The 23,903-nt window shown below is 40.1% G+C and overlaps 1 protein-coding gene and 1 non-coding gene across 2 annotated transcripts in view; both read right to left on the bottom strand.

Moving 5' to 3' along the window:
- Positions 1 to 1,058: 1,058 nt before the first annotated feature.
- Positions 1,059 to 1,191, bottom strand: LOC123800439 (small nucleolar RNA SNORA84). Its single transcript, XR_006781918.1, has one exon. It is a non-coding gene; the product is annotated as a small nucleolar RNA SNORA84 (small nucleolar RNA).
- A 4,597-nt stretch (positions 1,192 to 5,788) lies between these two features.
- Positions 5,789 to 23,903, bottom strand: part of PHACTR2 (phosphatase and actin regulator 2) — a 241,810-nt gene continuing 223,695 nt past the window's right edge. The window contains exons 12-13 of the mRNA XM_087865546.1: positions 11,668 to 11,744; positions 5,789 to 11,524 (exon numbers count right to left, since the gene is read on the bottom strand). Of these exons, the coding sequence (XP_087721672.1) occupies positions 11,413 to 11,524; positions 11,668 to 11,744 (189 nt within the window). The 3' untranslated portion in view covers positions 5,789 to 11,412. The remainder of the gene's footprint in view (positions 11,525 to 11,667; positions 11,745 to 23,903) is intronic.

Here is a 23,903-nt window from a genome sequence, read left to right as displayed (position 1 = left end):
TAAAAAATGAAAAATTAAAGACATAAAAACAGTTGAAACAAGCCTGGCTATAATTTGATAATTGGAGAAGCTGCATGATGGATGCACGGGCCTTGTTATTTACTTTTACATGTTTGATTTTCCAAAACTCAAAATAAAAATAAGATATACTAAGCTTACCAAAACAGCAACTTTGTTGTGACCAAAGTACGGATGTGTCCACTTTGAGTTCAATTCCTGAAGCTAGCCCTGGCACTTTGTTAAATGGAGACATTGTTCCTGTTTCAGTCACCTGGGTGTTGTTTCGGCCCTCTGATCATGCAAAAATCCTTATTCAACTCAGGCCCTTTGCACTAGTTCTTCCCTCTAAATGGGCTGGCCCCCCTTTGGGGGTGGAATTTTTTTCTCTCCCCTGACAGTACTGATAGCTTCCTCTTGTCATTTAAATCACAGAATAGGTTGTATTTCCCTAAGAGACCCCACCCTTGTTCCTTCCTTATTATCCCGTTACATTTTGATAGTACTTAGCACAATCAAATTATCATGTTGATTTATTTGGTTACTTGCTAATGGTTTGTCTCCCTCACGAGAACATATCCATGTGAGAGTGAGGACTTTATCTGACATGCTCTGAATTCCCAGGGTCTAGAACAGAGTCTGACTCATTCTATGTGCTCAATCAACACTTGCTGAATGCATGAACAACTAACTGAATACATATATACTGGGGCACTTTTTATTTTTATTTTTTTAATGTTTTTTTTATTATATTATGTTAGTCACCATACAGTACATCCCCGGTTTCCGAAGAACCTGCATTTTAAATTTTAATAAGATCCCAGAGGATTAGCATGCACAGAAAAGTTTTTAAGTCACTAATCTTCAACTGTTCTAATCATTATTCAGGAACATCTATCTGAAAATTATTTATTTATTTATTTGAGAAAACGAGATTTAAGCTTTTGGTGAAAATGGCTCATAAGTTTTAGAAAACTTTCTAGGGAGCTTCTATTCCCCAAAAGGTTAAGAATCAGTGATTATGCCAAACACAAAGATGCGACCTAACGGCACAGGAGGAGCCATGTATCAGTGACCGGGCTATGGCGGCTGCTGAGGAGAAATAGCCCCCATGCATAAATCACAGGGTTGCTCTGGCCCTTCACATCCACTGGAGAGCTGTACCTGCAAACAGCATCCAGTAACCACAGGGGCACTTTTTATAAGTAATTCTTGTAACTGAAGAGTCCAATCATGAGACCCCCCAAATTAACTACAATTAAATTTATACTAATCTACGATACTGCATATGATAGGACATTCCATCATGCTTTCTAGGAAGAGTCAACCATTACCTGAAGAAAAATACAGAAATTCTATAAAAATATTTCAAAAATAGTAATTGAAAACCTCTAAAATCAACTTTTTTGTATAAAATACAAGAGGTAGATAATAATGACAGCTGAAATTACTACTGTTTACTATATGCCCAGCACAAGTCCAAGTACTACATATACTACCTAGTTCTATCTTCAAAACAATCCTATAAGGTATGTACTCCTGTATACCCTCCCCTTCTTACAGCTGTGGAAACAGACACAGGGATGCTAAGTCATGTGCCCAACAGAGCTGGTAAGGAAAGGCACCAGGCTCCAGACTCTACTCCTAACCTAGACCAGACTATGAGAACAACACATGCTTTCACTCACACTCTCAAAGAGTTTTCTTGGTACCCTCTGGGTAGAAAGCAAAGGAAAAGATAATCAGGTAGATTTCTAAATCTGTCTATTAGTTTTGATGAATTTTGACCAGAGAAAAGTCCTGTTCCATATCTGAGGTTACATTTTTTTTTTAAGATTTTATTTATTTACTTGAGAGAGAGAGTGTGTGTGTGTGCGAGCAGGCAGAGGGGTAGATGGAGAGGGAGAGAGAATCCCAAGCATCCTCTGACCGGAGAGTGGAGCCCGATGTGGGGAGATCATGACCTGAGCTGAAATACTGGATACTTAACTGACTGAGCCACCCAGGGCCCCCTAGGCTGTACTTTGATAGTATAATTCTCTCAAATATCTGCCTTTTGTCACAAAGGGAACTAGATGAGAATGGGCTCAGCACAAACTTCTTGCAATTACTAGAAAAGCAAGTCCAGTGATGTCCTTGTGGTTGAAATGAGCAGTATCACTTCTCTCCACGCGGGACACGCAAACACTGTTCACACCACACAAAGGGAGCAGGAGCCCTGGGGCCCCCGACAATACAGACGAATACACTGCACCTGCAGGGTCTTCCCGCCCTGAGCTATCAGGGATCCCTCCTTGTCAGGTTCAGCTTTTCTAGGAATTAAATACAAACTCATCTAATTTAGCAATTATTTTAGCCCTCTCCTAATTTTCTGGGCTTTGTTCAGCAAACATTCCCCAATGCCTTAATCTTCATTTGGCTCTGGATTCAAAGGACAGGCAGGGGAAAACATGACATGACTGTTTCGGTCTTCGCACCCATAATGTCTGTGAGATGAAGAAGGTAAATTAACAAGTGAGTTGAGTAACAAAGGGAGTAGTCAGTGGACCAGAAGAGATTTAACACTTTTAAAGCCCAGCATTTTTCTGGAAAGTGTCCTGCTTTTAATTTCCCAAAATTAGCCGGACACTATACAGTTTTTTGTTTTTTCTGCAGGCACTATTTGCCCACGGATCCCATTAGAGAATGAATTCCACATCTGGATGTGTGGAAGGTCATGGGCCATCGGCACAGCTCCTAGGGCTGGCTAAGAGAAGAAGGTAACCAACCAACAGTGTGATTGCAACAATATGCTGACAAAGCCAGGGGTCAGAAATGTACTCTCTCTTCATATGGACTGCCGGGCCTGGTTTAAAACAAAACAAAACAAAACAAAACCCAAAAAACAAAAAACAAAAACAAAAAGAACTACCAAAATAAACAAAAAAGTCACCTCATATATTTTCTTGCACTATCCAATCAGAAAAAGACATTTATAGCCTGTTTAAATTAGGCATCTTTTCTTCCAATTCAGCTCAGAGGTACTGAAAATGTAAATTGTTCTTACACTTGTTACTACTCAATGGTTTGCACTCATTTTGAAATATGAGAAGTTCGGCTTTGCCTCCTGAGAAGTCCGACTGACAGAAGGACAGTTTGGCTTTAGGCTTCCAGCTGATGGAGCAGTAAACAGATTTACTGTGCCCCAAGCACACCGAAACTTCCACTCTTTTTTCAGAACTCTCCTGAGACTCAAATTTGAAGTTACCTATATTTTCTTATTATTAAAACTGGAATACATCTTTCTTATTTTCATACTGTTGAGAGGAAGTGAATGGGGGCGGAGCTATTTCTAAGTCATGGAATTCAGGTAAAGATCATTCTTTTCCCAAAGACAGCATGGTACTGGCACAAAAACAGACACATAGACCAATGGAACAGAATAGAGAGCCCAGAAATGGACCCTCGGCTCTTTGGGCAACTAATATTTGATAAAGCAGGAAAAAACATCTGGTGGGAAAAAGTCTCTTCAATAAATGGTGCTGGGAAAATTGGACAGCTACATGCAAAAGAATGAAACTTGACCACTATCTCACACCATACATAAAAATAAACTCCAAATGGATGAAAGACCTCGATGTGAGACAGGAATCCATCAAAATCCTAGAGGAGAACATAGGCAGCAACCTCTACGACATCGGCCAAAGCAACCTTTTTCATGACACATCCCCAAAGGCAAGAGAAACAAAAGATAAAATGAACTTATGGGACTTCATCAAGATTAAATGTTTCTGCACAGCCAAGGAAACAGTCAGAAAAACTAAGAGGCAGCCCACGGAATGGGAGAATATATTTGCAAATGACACTACAGATAAAGGACTGGTATCCAAGATCTACAAAGAACTTCTCAAACTCAATACACGAGAAACAAATAAACAAATCAAAAAATGGGCAGCAGATATGAACAGACACTTTTCCAATGAAGACATACAAATGGCTAACAGACACATGAAAAAATGTTCAAAATCATTAGCCATCAAGGAAATTCAAATAAAAACCACACTGAGATACCACCTTATGCCAGTTAGAATGGCAAAAATAGACAAGGCAAGAAACAACAATTGTTGGAGAGGATGTGGAGAAAGGGGATCCCTCCTACATTGTTGGTGGGAATGCAAGTTGGTACAGCCACTCTGGAAAAAGTGTGGAGGTCCCTTAAAAAGTTAAAAATTGAGCTACCCTATGATCCAGCCATTGCACTACTGGGTGTTTACCCCAAAGATACAGACGTAGTGAAGAGAAGGGCCATATGCACCCCAATGTTCATAGCAGCAATGTCCACAATAGCTAAATCGTGGAAGGAGCCGAGATGCCCTTCAACAGATGACTGGATTAAGAAGTTGTGGTCCATATATACGATGGAATATTACTCAGCTATCAGAAAGAACGAGTTCTCAACATTTGCTACAACATGGACGGCACTGCAGGAGATAATGCTAAGTGAAATAAGCCAAGCAGAGAAAGACAACTATCATATGATTTCTCTCATCTATGGAACATAAGAACTAGGATGATCGGTAGGGGAAGAAAGGGATAAAGAAAGGGGGGGTAATCAGAAGGGGGAATGAAACATGAGAGACTATGGACTATGAGAAACAAACTGAGGACCTCAGAGGGGAGGGGGGTGGGGGAATGGGATAGACCGGTGATGGGTAGTAAGGAGGGCACGTATTGCATGGTGCACTGGGTGTTATACACAACTAATGAATCATCGAGCCTTACATCGGAAACCGGGGATGTACTGTATGGTGACTAACATAATATAATAAAAAATCATTAAAAAAAAAAAGATCATTCTTTTCCAATAAAGATGATTTCTCCAACAAATTAACATAGAAAAACTTACTCACCTTCCTGTAAAATCATTCAGATAATAGAAAACAGAAAATTACTCACAAATGTAAACTGTTACTTTCCTATACTCCCTGTTTGATAGATACAGAAATCCTGAGTAATTCATTTCCCTTTTATTTGAAAGGGTTTCATCTCAAGGCATATACACGTTAAACAAATGAGTGGGTTCTCCTAAACCAGGGCTCCTAGTTGTACCTGGGAAGCCAGACCACATGCTGGACCGGCTTTTATGATTCCAAATACTGAGCCATATGCTTTCAACTGCTGGTGGTTAAAGCAGCATTTTGCAACTTTTTTTTTTTTTAAAGATTTTATTTATTTATTTGATAGAGAGAGCGAGCCGGCAAGAGAGGGAACACAAGCAGGGGGAGTGGGAGAGGAAGAAGCAGGTTCCCCGGGAGGAGCTTGACGCGGGGCTCAATCCCAGGACTCTGGGATCACGCCCTGAGCCGAAGGACTCTGAGATCACACCCTGAGCCGAAGGCAGACACTTAACGACTGAGCCACCCAGGCACCCCAACATTTTGCAAACTTTTTAAAGTTTCTGTCCAGATACATGGAACACCCATGGAAGAGAGCAGCCTTGCAGAAGAAGCCTTCTCATTCCTCTGTGGAGCACCTCTTATTTTTCATTGAGGTCCCACATGTAATTCCTGCCATGTCACATTTTCTTTCTTTTTTAAGATTTTATTTATTTAGCAGAGAGTGAGAAAAAGAGAGCAAGCAGAAGCCTGGGGTGGAGGAGGGGGAGAGGGAAAGGGAGAAGCAGGCTCCCCGCTGAGCAGAGGGCCTGGGATCCTGACCTGAGCCAAAGGCAGAGGCTTAACCGACTGAATCACCCAGGCGCCCCCCCTCCCCCAGTCACGTTTTGATAAGCCTATCTAGAAGCTGAAAAGCAGTTTAGCTGTAAATCTACACAGGACACTAATCACTCAAGATGGTAAAGAACGAGATAATTACTTTAAATACACAAACCCACACCCACACGCATACCTCAACCACATTAAAAAAGTGAAAAAAAAAAAAAAACCCAAAAACTATAACCCCATTCTATAAGAAACTGTGAACAGCTTTTGCATGTTATTTTCCAATCTTTTTTCTATGCATCTTCTAAATAAAACATACCATTGCTATTTATAGCTTTCTCAGTATCCCGATTTTTCCACTTAACAATAGGCCAATGATCTCTTGAGGCCTACTTTGACTCTAAGAGCGTCAATTCAATGACTATTTGCTTTTAATTCAACAAGTAAATAATAAGCTAATAAAACTGTAAGCAAGAAAGTACTACGCTGCACACTCTAAAAAATACTCTTATTTACAAATTCCAAGTTTACTTTTATAAAAGTAATGTTCTTTCTTTTGATTATAAATCTAACCCACGTGGACACTTAAAAAAATTCTGGAAAACAGAGTATCCTGAAGATTACAGTGACCCATAATCTTACCACTCAGCTATAACCATTTTAAAATTGAGTTTTTAAGGGGTGCCTGGATGGCTCAGTCAGTTAAGTGTCTGCCTTTGGCTCGGGTCATGATCCCGGGGTCCTGGGATCCAGCCCCACATCAGGCTCCCTGCTCATCGGGGAGTCTGGTTCTCCCTCTCCCTGCTGCTCCCCTTGCTTGTGCTGTCAAATAAATAAAATCTTTAAAAATAAATACGTAAATGAAATTTAATTTTTAAGTAAAATTTGACCTTTCATACAATTTGTCTTTATAATTTAGAGAATCATTTTAAGTTGTAGAAATGCCATTCACTATGGAAAGGGAAGTGGTTTACCTTGCCATAGTCGTCTCCTTCCAGAATGCAATAATCCTATTAAGTAATGCATTGCCCTTGGAATGGTCTTTTGGGTTTTGAACAGCGGGCAGCTGTTGGTGGCCAGATGAGAAGTGAGCGTTCTAAGAAGGTAAGGTTAGAGCTTGGTACCTCTCAGGCCACAGGATGAAGTCTTCGTGGGCACCACCAGTCCTCACCCTTGTTACGTGGCCCCAGAATGCATTGCAATGCCAGAGAGCTATCTAAAAGATACTGGGAGAAACCAGGGGAATTAGGTGAAAGGGTGGATCACTATAATTCTTCACTGGGGCAGATCACACATGTCACAGAATGTATCCTGTGATGGAGGTTTCAGAGGTGTCTTCTGGGTATGCCAATAACAAGAATGTACACAATTAACTTTAGTGCTGGCACATTATTTAAGAAAAGCTACCATGATGGGATCCTCATTTACAGAAAGAGAACTTACGGAATGGATCCTTTATTTTTTCTTTTAAATATTTGTTTTTGATAGTAAGTTCTTGTATTTCAAAAATTCAAAGAGGGAAAACCTCCTTCTCAGGACTGCCCCTACCCACCAATTCTCCTCCAGAGAGGCAATCAATGTTATCAGCTTTTTGTGAATTTCTCCAAAGATACAGAAGCAAGGGAAGATCTACATGGGAATGGATCCTTCTGGTGTTGACTGATGCATCACTGTGTGGAAGATTATCTCTGGATAAAGAGGTGCCTATGCAGAGGGTACAAAGCTGTCTCAACCTTTATATTAACCACTCTAAATCCGGCAGGGAGTTAATAGATTTAGGTTTTGAACGGCAGGCTTACCTGATATAAGGAGATAACATCTGGCACTAAGAAGAAGAACTAGTAAGTGAGCTGCTCTGTATCTAGATTGCATTTACAGGGCTAGGTAATGATCCACAGCTTGTATATTCCTTCCAAGGGTGGCCGGTGCTAAGAGCACCACTATCTTCTACATAAACAGTTTTCTAAATGTAAAACATTACCATATTTTGGTATTATTTTGATTAGACTCAGCAGTGTTTACCAAACCTTTATCCTCTTAAAAGAAATACTGAAAACAATCTGAAAATCATAAGCACGATTTTTATAAGTCTTGGAGCCAAAAGATTTCTCTATTGGAATGCAACTCTAATGATGTAATACAAATTAATGGAAAAATAGCAGCAGACATTGGCTTTGCTGCTAGGTTTTAAAGAGTACTTAAGCAAGGCATATTTATCTTAGTGATATGAATATTTAATCTTTCCTTATCTGGATAGACATTTTAAAGAGCGTTAATCAATATATTTTTTAGAAAACTTTTAAAGCTTACTCTTATTACAAAAAAAAAAAGCCTGTAATTTTCTCTTGAAATGCAGCTCATCCCTATTTACACCTATTAATATTTACTTAAACAATACAGATATCAATAGGCTTTTACAGTATATAACAAGTATACTCTAAATTTCTGTAGATGAGTAAATACAAAAAAATAGCCAATGGAATTTTGAAGGTGAAAAAAATACTTTACCAGATGTAAAAACACACTACAAATCTATTCTAATTAAACAGCAAGACACAGTGCAAAGAGGGGCAACAGATCATTAGAGCATAATAAGGAATCCAGGAACTGATCCATGTGTACATGAGAAGAATTTACATCAAGGGGGAAATAAATGGGGCAACTAACTACTGATTTATTTATTTATTTTTGTTTCAAGTTTTAATTTAAATTCTAGTTAGTTGACATATAGTGTAATATTGTTTTCAGGAGCAGAATTTAGTGATTCATCACTTGCTCATCATAACATGTGCCCTTCTTGATGACCATCACCCATTGGCCCATCCCCCACCCATCTCCTTCCATCAGCGCTCAGTCTGTTCTCTGTAGTTAAGAGTCTCTTATGTTTTGCCTCCTCCTCTCTTTTTTCCCCTCCCCCATGTTCATCTGTTTTGTTTCTTAAATTCCACATAAGTGAAATCATATGGTATTTATCTTTCTCTAACTGATCTGTTTTTCTTAGCATAATACACTCTAGCTCCGTCCATATGGTTGCAAATGGCAAGATTTCATTCTTTTTGATGGCTGAGTAATGTTCCACTGTGTATATATGCCAAATCTTCTTTATCCATTCATCCTAACTACTGATTTTGAACAAAGTAAAGTTAGTTTACTCTCTTGAATTACCCACACAAATAAAATGCCCAATGGATGAAAGATCAGAGTGTAAAAAAAAAAAAATGTAAAAATTGAAGGTAATAGATTTATAATCTTGGTCTTCCTCTATAAGACACAAAACAATGAAGTAAAAGTAACAATACAGACACATTTGAATGTGCAAAAATTTAAACAAAAGACCATAAAAAAAAGTTAAAATGTTAACAACAAATTGAGGGAAAGTATGGTGACATATTTAAGAAAGTTAATATGCACCGTATCTAAGGAGTTTCTACTAATCCATATGAAAAAGACAACCCAAAAGAAAACTGGTCAAAGTAAATCAAAAATTAAAAATAAATGGTCAATAAAGATATATAAAGATTTTCAACCTTACAGAAATCAATGTTTATTCTTTAGACTATAGACCCCTCACCACCACCACCACCATCCTGCCCCACCAGTGCTGATAATGGTGATACACAGGCATGCTCATAAACTGCAAGTCACAGAACAGCATCTTTCAAAATGTAAAAAATATATATCCAGTGACCTGGCAAATCTACTCACGTACTAGTACAGGAATATTGGCATGTGTGCACAAAGACACACACACATATATATTTAATGACATTTTTAAAAAAGATTTTATTTATTTGACAGAGAGAGAGCATAAGCAGGGAGAGCAGCAGGCAGAGGGAGAGGGAGATGCAGGCTCCCCGCCGAGCAGGGAGCCCAATGTGGGGCTCGATCCCAGGACCCTGGGATCATGACCTGAGCTGAAGGCAGACGCTTGACCGACTGAGCCACCCAGGTGCCCCCACCAAGATATATTTATAAAGAAAGTCAAGTCACTGTTTTACTAATGAAACACTGAAAATTCCATAACATCCATCAATAGAATAATTGTTCAATAACTATGGTACATTATCTACAAAATGCCATGAAGTCATTCAAATAAAGATATACACGAATATGGAAAGATTTTCTAGATGCTGTTTTGTGACTCAGAGGGTGTATGTAGAAGCATGTGTGTACATACATGTAGATCATATATATACACCTACATGTTTGCAAATACACAGCAAATGCCTAGAAGGATCTACACCAGACTTTTACCAGTGATTACCTGTGAGAACAGGAATGAAGCTGAGGAAGGAGGGAGTGAAGGGAGTTTTCATTTTTATTTGATGGATTTTTGTACTGTTTGAATGCTTAATTAGAATATATCATTTGTGCCCGTAACAAGTATAGATGTAAAAAATAAATGAACTTTACTCTCCTCATAACCCTTTTTTTACTTGTTCATAGCGTATGACAGAAGAACCTCTTTCAGTATAAATGTTTATTTTTCATAAACTGGGAACTTCCATAGATGTGCATTTTAAAAATTTGATTATTTTCTATTTTAGTTTATTCTTCATATAATGTGATCACATGATAATTAGGTAATCAGATACTATGATTTCTGGGAAAACTATGCAGAAGTCAAAGGATCCTGAATGATAACGAGTAGGTTGAGCGCAGTCACCACATCTCAGGCGTCAGGACTCAAAGGCATGATATCTTTCCAGTTACCCCAGAGGTCCCAGCCAACTTGATGTCACCATAAATATTCAGCCACCTTACTATGATCAACTTTACTGGAGATGTATGACCACAGGTGTCAAATATCAGGATGAACTTTCCCTGACCCCACAAGTGGAAGGGAAAAAGGAGGGGACAATAGGTCTGGCTTGATCTGGGCATGTGACTGTTCCAAGAGTCAATCAGGATAGGATTCAGCCCTCAAACAGAGAAAAATCCTATACATCCAGATGGCTAAAAGCCCTGAATGCATTTACAAACAAACATGATATAGGAGGAACCAAAACAAATACAACTCCCCTAGAAGAAAGGGGAGTTTCTTCTGCATACCAGACATTACATTACCATAGGAGCAATAGCTTTGGAGCAAGGAGGCCCCTACCAACTTTAGCGAAGGGATTTGCTATTAAATTATGGAGTTATACCATTCCTTCCTTTTTCATAGGACATTCTCTCAGCATGGACCACCACCAACAGGAACCACTGCAGACGGAGTAGCACTATAATGCAGCCTGTCTTACAGAGGTTGTTTCGAGCCTAGGGAATCAGTATTGGCTTTCCAGAAAGACCTGCTGTGGTCTTCTTCACGTAATCATCGGTCCTGGTATGTTTTTTAAAAATTCAACTTTTCAAGATTTAATTGGCATGCAAATTTTTAGGCACATACATGTTATACAAGAGCAAAGCACATAAACCTGTTAGAAAGAAATAAACAGAACACCTGTGAAGGGGGGGTGGTGGTAAGACTACATGATTCCGCAGTTCTCTTCTGGTTTTAGCAGAAGGATAAACTGACACCAAAGGGTACTGGGAGGAAAAAGGGTAGGATTACTGTAAACTTTTGCAGCAGCAGTAAAAATTAGATTCCTAGTCTAAGTTAGGTCTTCTGAAAATTGAGCTGCTATCTCCTCTAAGTTATGTCTACTGTGAGCCCCAAGCAGACACACAGGTGCCCACAGCGGCTCTCACCAGCATCTGTTCTGGGCATAAAACTTCAACTGAGTCTCTTCGAGAGCAGAATAAATGATTCTAATGCTTGTCTCCTGGCCCAGAAAATAAGACTAAGAAAGAAACCAGAACATAGCCCTTTGGAATGATTCAGACTTCTGTGAAAGAAAAAAAAAAAAAGACTTAATTTTAGAAATGTTCACTAGATAGTGTCCCACTCATCCGTTTTTAAAATTTTTTTTTAAATTGTGGTAAAATACACATAACATAAAGTATGCTGAACTGCACTTTGCCCACCTACCTTGTAAACTGTCGACTCTCTTCATGAACTTCCATTTCTGTGCTTTTAAATTCATTTAGTTCTTTCCTTATTGCTGCCTACATAGGAAAAAACAGAGAAACAAAATAGATCAATAGGTCACATAATTCCTCAACGTATACAGCATCAACAAAGCAGACATTCTTTTAAGAAATGTCTTGCAAAAAGAGATTCCTAATTTCTACGAGGTAAAGGTAAGATAAATGTAATGTCATACTAAAACCAGGGCAGACTTCCTTCAAGTGTCACTGATGAGGAGAGGAAGAAGGCCTTTGCTAAACTCATCCTGGGGCCTGGTCTGAGTCACATACATCCCCCACCCTCAATGACCACAAGGATAGTCCAGATCATAAGATTTTCTGAGAAACAATATCATTTTCCTACTAAAGTTCTGTATTTCGCAGCCCCCACAGCAACATGGCTTTGACCAGCTGCCACTGAACTACTGAGGAGGTAGTTGCTATTTATTCTTTAATATCGAAAGTTCAGACAATCAGCATGAAAAATTTCACCACAGCACTTAAAGCCACTCAAAGAAAATGCGTCAATCGAATGTGATTACTATTACCACATAACAAACACATAACCCGTGTCACGTAGATGTTGGGGTTGGCAGAGACGCTTATGTCCCTCAGGTTGAAAAATGGAGACAATCATCAAAATGTTAACATCAGTTATCTATTAACGATGGTCACTGGATCACGGATGGTTTCTGGTTTCAACTTTGTGCTTATCTTTACTTCTTGATTTCTCTACAAAGAACTTTTCCCTCACAGGAAGAAAAATATTAATTAAATACATCCCCATAACCTAACCTCCATGAGAGATGGACTCTTCAGCCCAAACACAGAATATTGCAAACCACGGAGAACGACTTCACTGAGAGATAAGAAAATCTAGTTTGTGGTTGGACAACGAAGAATCTTAGGAAAAGGGAAAAGACAGAAGGAAGCCTTGAGGCCTCTCTCTGGCCTCCTCCCATCACTGACAGTCACTCAACAATAAACAAGCTTTCCCCCAACAGGCCTGTTGGTGTTATATTTAAATCCTGCAGTCATAGATTGCTCATCTCCCTACTCGTATCCCTCAGCCACTGTAGGTTCTGTGGGGAACCTGTGGCTGGAAACTGTGGCAATAATTCTGGCTACTGGGTTCTGAAAGAGATGAAGCAAGCAGAGAGATACTTGTGGGCCTGAGTCCCCTGTGGTAACACCATCCATCTTGTCTCACAAGGGAGATCACAGCGAGGCTACTCTGTCGTAATCACTGTAAATATTGATAGCTAACCCAGGAGCTGAAATAGTGAACATGCCCCATACTCATCGCCAGATAGCATCGAGCGGAAAACTTCCTTGAAAGGAAGTATTTTAATATGGGTAGTGGCAGAGAATCTTGTCTCCATGTTCATTTTAAATTTCTCCTCCGAAGGTAAGATGTCAGTAGACGAAGTAGAAAGTGCTACACTTGATGCCGGAAGTTATGAGTTATTGTCTCACCTATGCCTTCAATAGCAGTGTGACCCTCGGTGAATTATTTTGCTCCAAAACCTGTTTTCCCCTCTGGAAAATGGGGATGAGAATTCCTCACAGTATTATAAGGCTCCATTAAGAGCATATGTGAAAGTGCTTTGTACACTTACAGTGAAACTTCCAAAAGACGCAATAAATTTTCGTTTATGATTGTGACTAACAATTCTTTCACTGTTATTTATAGAGTCCACTATTTGCAAGAAGATGTCACTGAAGGACACTCAAAGACAAATAAGGGCAAAGTCCTTATTCTCAATAGTGGGTTGGCTACCAATCTAAGAGTCTGCAAAAGTCAATGAAAGCATTCTTTTAGAATCAACTGAGATATAGAAACTGCAAAAAAAGAGTACAGTATAGTTTATTTTTCATGGTAAATTGTGTGCTACATATCCCTTACATTAGGAACACCCACAATTCATTTATGACCATATACATACACGTTTTCCCCGAGAAAGTCAGCTCAAGATTTTGGGGCATATCCCACACGTTCATCTGCAGCGTGACTTTGTCACTCCCTCATCAAGAGGTGGAGTCTCTCTCTCCAGCCTTGAATCTGGACAAGTCCTGCCACTGCTTTAAACAACAGAACACAGCAGACGGGAGGTTGTGCCAGTCTGGGATGTAGCCCCTAAGTGGCCTGGCATCTTTTGTTTCCTTCTTCTTGGAAGTCAGCTGCCATGTAAAAAATGTGACTACCCTCAGGAAAACACACCGTGAGAAAGTCAAGGTAGAGGAAGAGGCCCGGAAGGATGAGAGGCCATTGGGGATGGAGAAAGAGGCCAAGGAGCAATAAGGCACAGATGTGACGGTGAAGGAGCCATCCTGGAAGTGGTGAGCAAAGTAAGATGGTTAAGTCACTAAGGCGCTGATAACCCGAACACCGTATCATCTCACGAATGATAAAACGGAGGCCTTGAGGGATTGAGTGACTTGCTAGACATCAAATGGGTGTTAGGGACAAAGATGGGGCTCATGCATAGGCCTTCCTACTTGAAGTCCCACAGTATTTCCATTAAAATGAGCTTCAGGGCCTAAGTCATCTAGATAATTGCCTCAGATCTCCATGTTGTGTGTGCTGGTTTGTAATTAGGAATAAGGAGTCAGTTATAAGCAATGAATGCGATGTGAAATTATAGGGACTGGTTATTTGAAAATATATATTGGCAAGATGGGACTACAGGCAATTAAAGAAATGCAATACTCCTTTTAAAAATTCACTGCAGAACTACCACACATTTATTCCAAGAGTTGCTTCCTCTTAATATTTAAAGAGAAGGTTTCCGGGGCACCTGGATGGCTCAGTCAGTTAAGTGCCTGCCTTCGGCTCAGGTCATAATCCCAGGGTCCTGGGATGGAGCCCCACATCGGGCTCTCCACTCAGCGGAGAGTCTGCTTCTCCCTCTCCCTCTGCCCCTCTCCCCACTCATGTTCTCTCTCCTCTCTCTCTTTCTAATAAATAAATAAAAAACCTTTATAAAATAAATAAAGAGGTTTCCTGAGAGGGTTATGAGAGGCAAGAGTAATTAAAGACCCTTCATGTTCAGGAAATACAGGTACAATAATCTTAACTCCCTTCTATGCAAATGAGACCAGAGTTTAGGCCTAAGGACTCTTCCCATAAATATAAATGGGACTGATTCTGTAGAAAGATACAGGATAGAAACAGCTAGGCTGCTGTGGTGAGATGGGAACCTGGATGGTGCTGAGCTGGACCAACACTGGTTAGTCACTGAGCAGAAACCAGGTATTTCTTTCCTTTCTTTTTTTTTAAGAGTTATTTATTTATTTGAGAGAGAGTGAGCGTGCACAAGCATGCCCAAGTGCGAGGAGGGGCAGAGGGAGAGGGAGAATCTCAAGCAGATTCTCCACTGAGTGTGGAGTCCAGCGCAGGGCTGGATCTCATGACTCTGAGATCATGACCTGAGCTGAAATCGACAGTTGGACGCTTAAGCAACTGAGTCACTCAGTGCCCCGGAAACCAGCTATTTCTAAGACTGAAACTAAACAAACCCCCTGAGACCAAATACACAGCATTTTTTGGTACCATGAGAATTCAGAGAGGAAAGAGGAAAGAAAAATGACTGAACCAAATTGACTAGTAATAACTTGTGTTAGAAGGTCTGCCTAATCTCTTCCAGTCGGCTCAGGGATCACCCTGGCCAGAAGCAACAGGTGATTTGTTGAAAATAGGGACCCTGCTGCCTTCTCAAGTAACATGAGCTATGAGGCCAAGATTAACCAGATTTCCCCTCATTGATGCTTTTTGCCTATTTCTTTGATAAAAATCTGATACGGAACAAGGAGGGAATTTTTTTTTTTAAAGATTTTATTTATTTGAGAGAGAGAGAGAGAGAGCACGAGCAGTAGGGGGAAGGGCAGAGAGAGAGAGGAAGAAACAGACTCCCCGTTGAGCAGGGAGCCTGATGCAGGGCTGGATCCCAGGACCTGGAAATCATGACCTGAGCCTAAGGCAGACGCTTAACCTACTGGGCCACCCAGGTGCCCCCGGGGGGAATTTCTTGACTACTCATCAAACTCAAAGCCATGCTAGGTAAGAGTACTCTTCTTTACTGCAGGACAACCAGGAAGAGGCCAAGAATATCTCTGCATAGAATTAAAATCTGTCTTTCCTGCGACCTGTTTAGACGGGCATTCCTGGAAGGGTAATATGTTCATCTTTATGTCCCTGGTATCTAAGACAGGTCTTAATATATCAATAAATAATTACTAACCTCTTGGACAAATCCATGTATCATCTGAATTTTCAATTTTCTTTCACTAGATAATTTTAGACTAGATTGTAAACTGAGGCTCCACTGGATAGTGAAAATGTCACCAATGGAGAACAAATTTTAGATTACCAAGCCTGCCCATGAATGTAACACTGGCAAGCACTACCATTTACTGATGAGCTGGAACTTTATGGATACACTACCTAATTCCCAAGATGGATATAATTGGCTATATAATTGGCTATACACTACCTAATTCCCAAGATGGATATAATGGATATATTTAACCAGAGTTAAATGACTTGGCCAAATTCAAATATCTTTCAAGTTGCCAAGTCAGGAATCAAACCCTTAAGTGCCCAGCTCCAAAGCCTGCCCTCCCGTCTCCACCATGGATGGAACTTCCACAGCCTACCCAGGGAGACGGCAACTGCCAGGTGAGCCTCAGTCTTCAGGCCAAGTTGATGGCCTTCTCTGGCTCTGCCTGTCCTGGCATCTTAGGGCTCATATATCTACTTCAGCACAGATACAGACACTATATCTTACTGTACGTGTATCTGTTTCTAGTGCTCTACTCAAATGTATACATTTTAAAATTAAAAATGGTATCTCGAAGGTGAATTAACTCAATCAAATTTACAATTAATGGGGGGGGGACAAAAAAATTCACAATTAATAAGGCATTTCTCCCACCACTTCTTTTTCCTAATTTGAGCAATTTTATAAGACTACCAGATTTATGAGATTCCCTACAGTGTTTTCATAGAATGGGCATTGATTGGTTATTGACTGCCTCCTGATTCCTTCTCTTTATACTTGAATTGCAAAGATTTTTTAAAATGCAAAATAGATTCTTGGTGGGGCTAAGACATAGTATAAGAAAAGACAGAGAAGGGATGGCGCCTTTAGGAGGCAGGAAGTTCAGTGTTTATTTTGAGAGCAGAGGTGGAAATACTTAGTTCCAATAGTTTTTTTTTTTCTTTAAATAGGATATACAGTTCAAAAGTTATAAAAAGTAAAACCCTTTTTTAACATGAAAGTTAAATTACAGATTTTTATACTTAATTGGTATAAAATATATTACTTATAGAATAAAATATATAGTTATTGAATAAAATACATTCTCTTTAATGTGATCATTATGCATTATGAAGTGTTTTACAGTAAAAAGCAACAGAAACCCAGAAATGCTTGTTATAATAATGATGATGAGCATGTATTATTTTCATTCTAAAATAAAAAATACACTAAGACTGTAAATAGTTTTAGTATCTCCAGGCAATAAGTAACATTTCATTATACTCCTCTTTTAACTTCTAGAGAAAACAAATAACTTTATTTTTTTCAGTGTTAGGTAGAAAATAATATGCATTGATGTGCATTATAATTGTTACCTCTTTTTATATTTTTGAATATTCTGATTTTTGCCAACAAACATGAGTCACTTGTGTATACACAATGTACTTACATTCACAACATTCTAAATTGTTCATTTTTCCTATTTTCTATCTTTAAAAAGTGTACATTTTTTTAATCTGAAAGAAATTATTCTGATTTTTCTTTGAGGAAAACAAATTTATAATATAAATCCAGTTCTAAAAATGCTGCCCTTTAGACTTCCACAAGTATCAGGAGAAATGGGAGAGACAATGTCACAGGGTAAAAAATGAGCCCGAGATGTGAGGAGGAAGGGGTCCTCGCTGTGCTCTGGGGCTCAGAGTTTGCTCTGCAGGGGAGATGCTAGTCATGTGCCTTGAAAGTACTCTTGAACAGACACTAGGCCTGCAGAGGAAAAACCGACCAAGTAGATCTCCCCTGCAGCTTAGAAGTCCAGCACAAAAATCTATTTTTGTTCCAACGCAAAGTTAAAAAGAAAAATCCTCTCCATTATAACTGGAGATGGATGAGTTTAACCTTTCAACAACAGACATGAGTTAGAAACTATTTCTAGGGTATGGAAAATGTAATCATGGGGACTCTCACTGCTGGCATACTTTGCTCCTGCTGTGATCTTTACTCATTTCCCTGGCCACCCCCTACCTGCCTTTGTGAAGTTCAGCATTTGAATATCAAGCTAGCTGGGAATGGTGGATGTAGCAATTTGATTTGTAAAAGATGGCAGCAATCACACCTCCAGCCCACACGCTCTTCTACAATATGACCTTGCGATCCCCCATTGAGAGGCAGAACTAATTCCCCTCACCCAGAAGCTGGGCCCATCGTATGACCTACTTGTAACTAACAGAATGTGGTGGAGTAAGGCTGGGTGTCTTCTGAAGTGGGGTCAGATAAGGCCATACAGCTTTCACCTTGTTCTCTTGGGGCACTTGCTCTGGGGAAAGCCAGCTACCATGGAAGAAGCCTGACCACTCTGAGGCCACACTGCTGAAGAGGCCACATGTAGGTGCTTTGGTGGACAGCCCCAACCGAGCCCAGCTTCTGAGCCATCCTCTCGAAGACACCAGACATTGTAAAGAAGACATCTGGGACCCTCCAAAGCAACCTCTTTGTCAGCTGAGTAACACTGAGCGACCACAGTCAATCTCATGAAAAGCAGAATTGCCCAGCTGAGCCCTGACTAAATCCCCAACCCACAATTTATAAGATAGAATAAAATAGTTGTCATTTTCAGCCACTAAGTTTTGGGAAGTTCACTGCATAGAAATGGTGACTGGAACAGGGTCAACTAGGAGTCACTCAATGAGAGGTGGGTGACCAAAAGCCCACAATTAGGGGAGGAGAATGGAAGAAAACTTGTAAACGGTGTACACTATTTCTTTTTTTTAAGATTTTTTCAAGTTTTTTTTTTTAAGTAATCTCTACACCCAGCATGGAACTCGAACTCATGACCCCAAGATCAAGAGTTGCATGCTCTTCCGACTGAGCCAGCTAGGCATGCCTACACTATTTTTTACAAAACAACACACCAGGTGCCTTGACTAGGCCTTCCATTGAAAAACAACTAAAATCCTGAATATAACATTTAAAAATTATTTTAAATGTACTGATCAGCCAGTAAGAAAGTAAACAATACTTTGACAGAAAAGAATAAATGAAGACGAAGCCCAGAGAAATGACGTAAGCAGAGAACTGAAATTGGGTTTGACCTTGAGGGCATTTGCTATGTTAAATGTGGTGACTGCAAGGAGTCATTTTCATAGCTTGGTGAAATACTGAAGACAAGGGACGAAACCTGCCCAAGGTGGGAAGTCCAATAATGACCCTCCCGCCATAGGGAGGGGCTCTTACAGCACAGCCTCAGTGAAGGGTGTGCTAGAATGTCTGATCCCAAGGACAGCAGAGATAATGTCATGCTCGTGCTTAGCAGGTGAGGCAGAATGAAATCTACCCTGAGAATATGAATCAGTAAGTAGCACTCACATGGGTTTACAGCCTGAATTCATAGCGCTAAGGTGGTCCAAAATAACTCACCTTTATATTAAAATAATATTAGATAAAGCAGTCTTTACAACAGAAAGCATTTCTTGAATAAAGTCTCATCATAAAGGCCTCATCAGAAAAATGTAATTATCCTCGACTTATGTACATCTATTGACACCATCTCAGTATATAGGAAGCAAAACAGAATTATAAAGAGAAGGAAAGATCCATATATGTCGTGGGAGAGGTTAACACATCCCTCTCTTGGTATGGGGCCAAGCAGACAAAAAAACAAAAAACAAAAAATGGAAGGATACAGAAATCTGAATGAGACTCACAAGCTTAAATTAAGTTTCAGACATATTTAAAACTCCATACCCCAGAACTACAGAACGTATACTGTTTTCCAGGATATATGGGACATTTATAATCACTGAGCACACACATTTAAAATCCCAATATTTAAAGTCACATCACAGTCCAATTAAATCAGGATCTTTGGGGGTGGGACCCAGACCCAGGCATCACCATTCTTAAAGCACCCCCACCCCGCCCCACGAAAGCAACATGCAAATAAGGTTGGGAACCATGGACATACAGCATCATTTACAGCCTTCAGTGGTTGTATCAGAAAATAAGAAAGGAAGAAAGTTAATGATGTTTTTTAAAGATTTTATTTATTCATTTGAGAGAGAGAGAGCGCGGGGGGGGGGGGGGAGGGGAAGGCAGAGGGAGAGGGAGAATCTGACACCCTGCTAAGTGGGGAGCCTGATGTGGGACTCAATCCCAGGATCCCGAGATCAGGACGAGCCGAAGTCAGACGCTCCACCTTAAGAGATTCCACCTTAAGTTAGAAAAGAATGGCCAAATAAAGCCAAGAAAATTAGGAGAAAGATCAAAGAGCAAATAGCAACACAGGAAACACATCAGAGATGATCCATAGAGCTCAAGGCATATCTTGTATCTTTTAAAAACATCAGTTCTAGGTAAATTAACAATTTAAATGTGAAAAGCAAAACTATAAATGTTTTAGAAAACAGTATAGCAGAATACATTTAAGATTTTGGAATGGGAAGAATTTTTTCAAAGAAACAAAATCACAAGCCACAAAGAAAAGGTGGATAAATTCACTGCCTTAAATTTAAGAAATCTCTTTTTGTCAAAAGATAACCATAAATAGAATGAAATGTCATAAATTGGGAGATACATACATATTTGCAATATGTATAACTGGAATATATGAAGAACTCCTATGAATCAGCAAGAAATGGACAACCCAAAAGAAAAGAGACAAAAGACAGGCATAGAAGTGGAACGTGAATAACCAATAGGTATGAAAATATGCTCAACCTCATTAACAATTAATGAGAGGCAAAGTATAAGTACAATGAGATGTTACTTCATAATCACTAGGTTGTCAAGTAAAAAAACAAAACAAAAAGACTGACCATCACATGTTGGCAAGAATATTGGGCTACGGTTAACCTTTGCTGTGGAAAGGTAAACCAGAGCCATCATTTTGGAAAGCTGTTGATACTGCCTAGCTTCGCTGAATATCCCCACATTCCAGGACCCAGCAATTCCATCACAAGGAATATATGCTAGAAAAAGTCTTGGATCAGTGAACTTGAAGATGATACAGGAATCTTCACAGAATATAGCTTGTACACCTAAAATCTGGAAACCAACTAAATAATTAACAACTGAGTGGATAATTACTGTGTGACGTATACATACAATGGAGTATTATACTCCAGTGAAAAAGAATAACTATTGCCTAGTCCATCAACCCAGATTCTTTTGTTAGGTGAATAATGCAACACCTGCAAGTACGTTGTATGATTCCAATCACTGAGATTCCCAAACTGGCAAAACTATGAAATACATACGTATTGTTTAGGAGTATACATAAGGCAGTTAAACTCCAAAAAAGAAAAGAAAGGGAATGATTAACACAAAAGTTGTAGTGGTTATTCCTTATGGAAGGGAGGGAAAAGCAATCGGGGAGGAGCCCACAGGGCCCTGTTCAGGTGCTAGGAATACTCAGGGATTAATAAAACAGGTATCTTCTTTTTATTATTTAAATGGTATGTTTCATTCATATATTCTCCATCATGTGATGTAATTCACAACTAAAAAAATAAAATGCCAGAAGAATGTATAAGACCTGAGATGGAGTTAGGGTTGAGAAAGAAATGTTATCCATTGTTAACACTTACTCCAAAGATGCATCAGCCTAAAGCCTCATGTCTCCTTGTGGGCATTGGATCCCACATGAGGTCATAAGCGAAGTCTACTGCTGCTGAACGGTGAGGATAAAGTATAGGACGGAAGGCAGATGAAGCACTGGAAACCACTCAGAATTAAGTGGGAGGCAGAAAAGGGAAGAGCAGACGGCTGCTGGTTGAGGGCTGTGATCAGGATAAAACACACTCAATGGTCTTAGCCATGATTTATATCAGCCCAAGAGGGGCTTCCAGAAGGAGACATATTTTCACACCCTATGACAACTTGCTGGACACCTGGACATGAGGGGAGAACAACAGGCAAACAGCAGGCTCCCGCTGTCCACACTGTGCTTCATGTGATACCTTCAAGGCTCACCTCAGGGCTGGGAGGGCTTGCCCCCAAATCCTCCCACCTTCCCCCTCCTGCTCCCTCATGCTCCCTCACGCGCCATGCATGCTCTGTCATTCATTGCACTTGTGTCCACGAGTATACCATCCGACCAGAACACAAGGCTCTCAAGGCCAGGTACTCTTCCTCTTGGTCACCTGGGGAACAGCATGGGGCTGGACGTTACCTAGGGAGCTGTAGGTGTGAGGGCAAGAAACCACATTAAGAAGTTTACAGGCAATTCCTGGTAACCCATAAACTTGACATGTCCTTCAGGAAATGAGGCACTGATTGGTGGTGAGCTTGACACATGACCTGAGTATCGGTCTTCTTCCTCCCCTGGAGGCTGCCCTCAACCTGAGTGATTTTACCTGCCTTGGGGAAGCCTCCTCCATCAGGGCACATTCCTCAGCCTATGCCCTCCATCCCAGCCTCACGGGTCTCTTCCTTGCCTTTTCTACATCCACACATTCTCCCGCTGCTCCACTGATTATGCCCTACTGTATCAATTATCAACTTTTCGAATATGTATTTAACCTTTCCCTTTCTTTGGGCTCCTTCTTTGTGGCATAAAAGATTGCTCAGGTATTTCTTATGTATATAGAAGATTGCAGGCTCCACGATCGTCACCCCTCAGGTGACTTACTTCTCCGTCATAGCCAAGATTCTTGAGGTTGTATTTTATTCTTCTTTTCTCCACTAGTCAGGCTTCTACCCACCAGACTACTAAAATGCCCCCTCTTGCCATGTTCCTAACCACTTGTGACCTGACTTTCTCCTTCCTAGGCTGTTGGGCTACATGTTCTCCTCTTTCGCCACCTCACAGACATTTCTTCTCTGTGTTCTACCACCTCTTCCTCAATGTTGGGTCCCTTGGGTGCTATTCCCAGCCTCCTTCCCTCTATTCTCATTCCCAACATCCTTCGTTTATGATCTTTTTCCTTTCCAGTTTTCATTTCTTCCTATAAGCAAATATTTATTTATTTATTTATTTGAGAGAGAGGGAGAGGGAGAGAGAATCTCAAGCAGACTCCCTGTTGAGCGCAGAGCCAGACACAGGGCTCAATCTCACGACCCCAAGGTCATGACCTGAGCTGAAATCAAGCGTTGGATGTTTAACCGTTGGGCCACCTAGGCACCCCTGAGCAAATGATTTCTATCTACATCTCCAATATGTGCTTGACATGCAGTAGGTGCTTTACAGCGTGAAACCTCCTACTAAAATGCACAGCATATTATTAAATACCTCGCTCTAGCATTAGGACTGGATGTGGCGTGAGTTTATTCAATACGAAATTTTGTGTAGAGACAAAAATTAGAAATCGTTATTTGGAAAAAAAAGAAAAGAAAGAAAAAAGAAATCATTATTTGGGATATTAGGAAAATCCTAAAGTGAAGACTTTGAAAAGGTTGGCAAAATTCTTTGCCTTTGGAGCCAAATCATTCATAAAATAGTCTTTCTCCATGAGGGGACCCACTATACATTTCAGTTTTTCTGGACTGTGAGCTATGAAATAGATTAGGGATTGGTAAGCCATCGTCCACAGGGCAAATCTGATCCACCATCTGTTTTTGTAAATAAAGTTTTATTGGAACACAAATACATCCATTCACTTACATACTGTCTATGGCTGTTTTCACACTCTAACGGCAGAGCTGAGCTGTTGCAACAAAGACTTATAGAAAAAGTGTGCTGGCCTTGATATGGATCAATATCTTTTTCACAGTTAACATATCCTTTTATTTTATTTATTTATTTTTTTAATTTTTATTTTAAGTAGGCTCCATGCCCAATGTGGGGCTTGAACTCAGGACCCTGAGATCAAGAGTCAAATGCTCTACCAGTTGAGCCAGCCAAGCACCCCTTAACATATCCCTTTAAAACGATAACTTGAATAAATTATATTTTCTAAGCGTAAGGATAACTCATGGCTGTAGGACCACCCCCCCCCCCAATCCA

Source organism: Ursus americanus, chromosome 11, assembly GCF_024610735.1.
Source record: "Ursus americanus isolate L20-20 chromosome 11, mUrsAme1.1.p, whole genome shotgun sequence".
Taxonomy (NCBI): domain Eukaryota; kingdom Metazoa; phylum Chordata; class Mammalia; order Carnivora; family Ursidae; genus Ursus; species Ursus americanus.
Note: the sequence above shows the minus strand (reverse complement) of the source record. Positions and strands in the feature narration are given on the sequence as shown.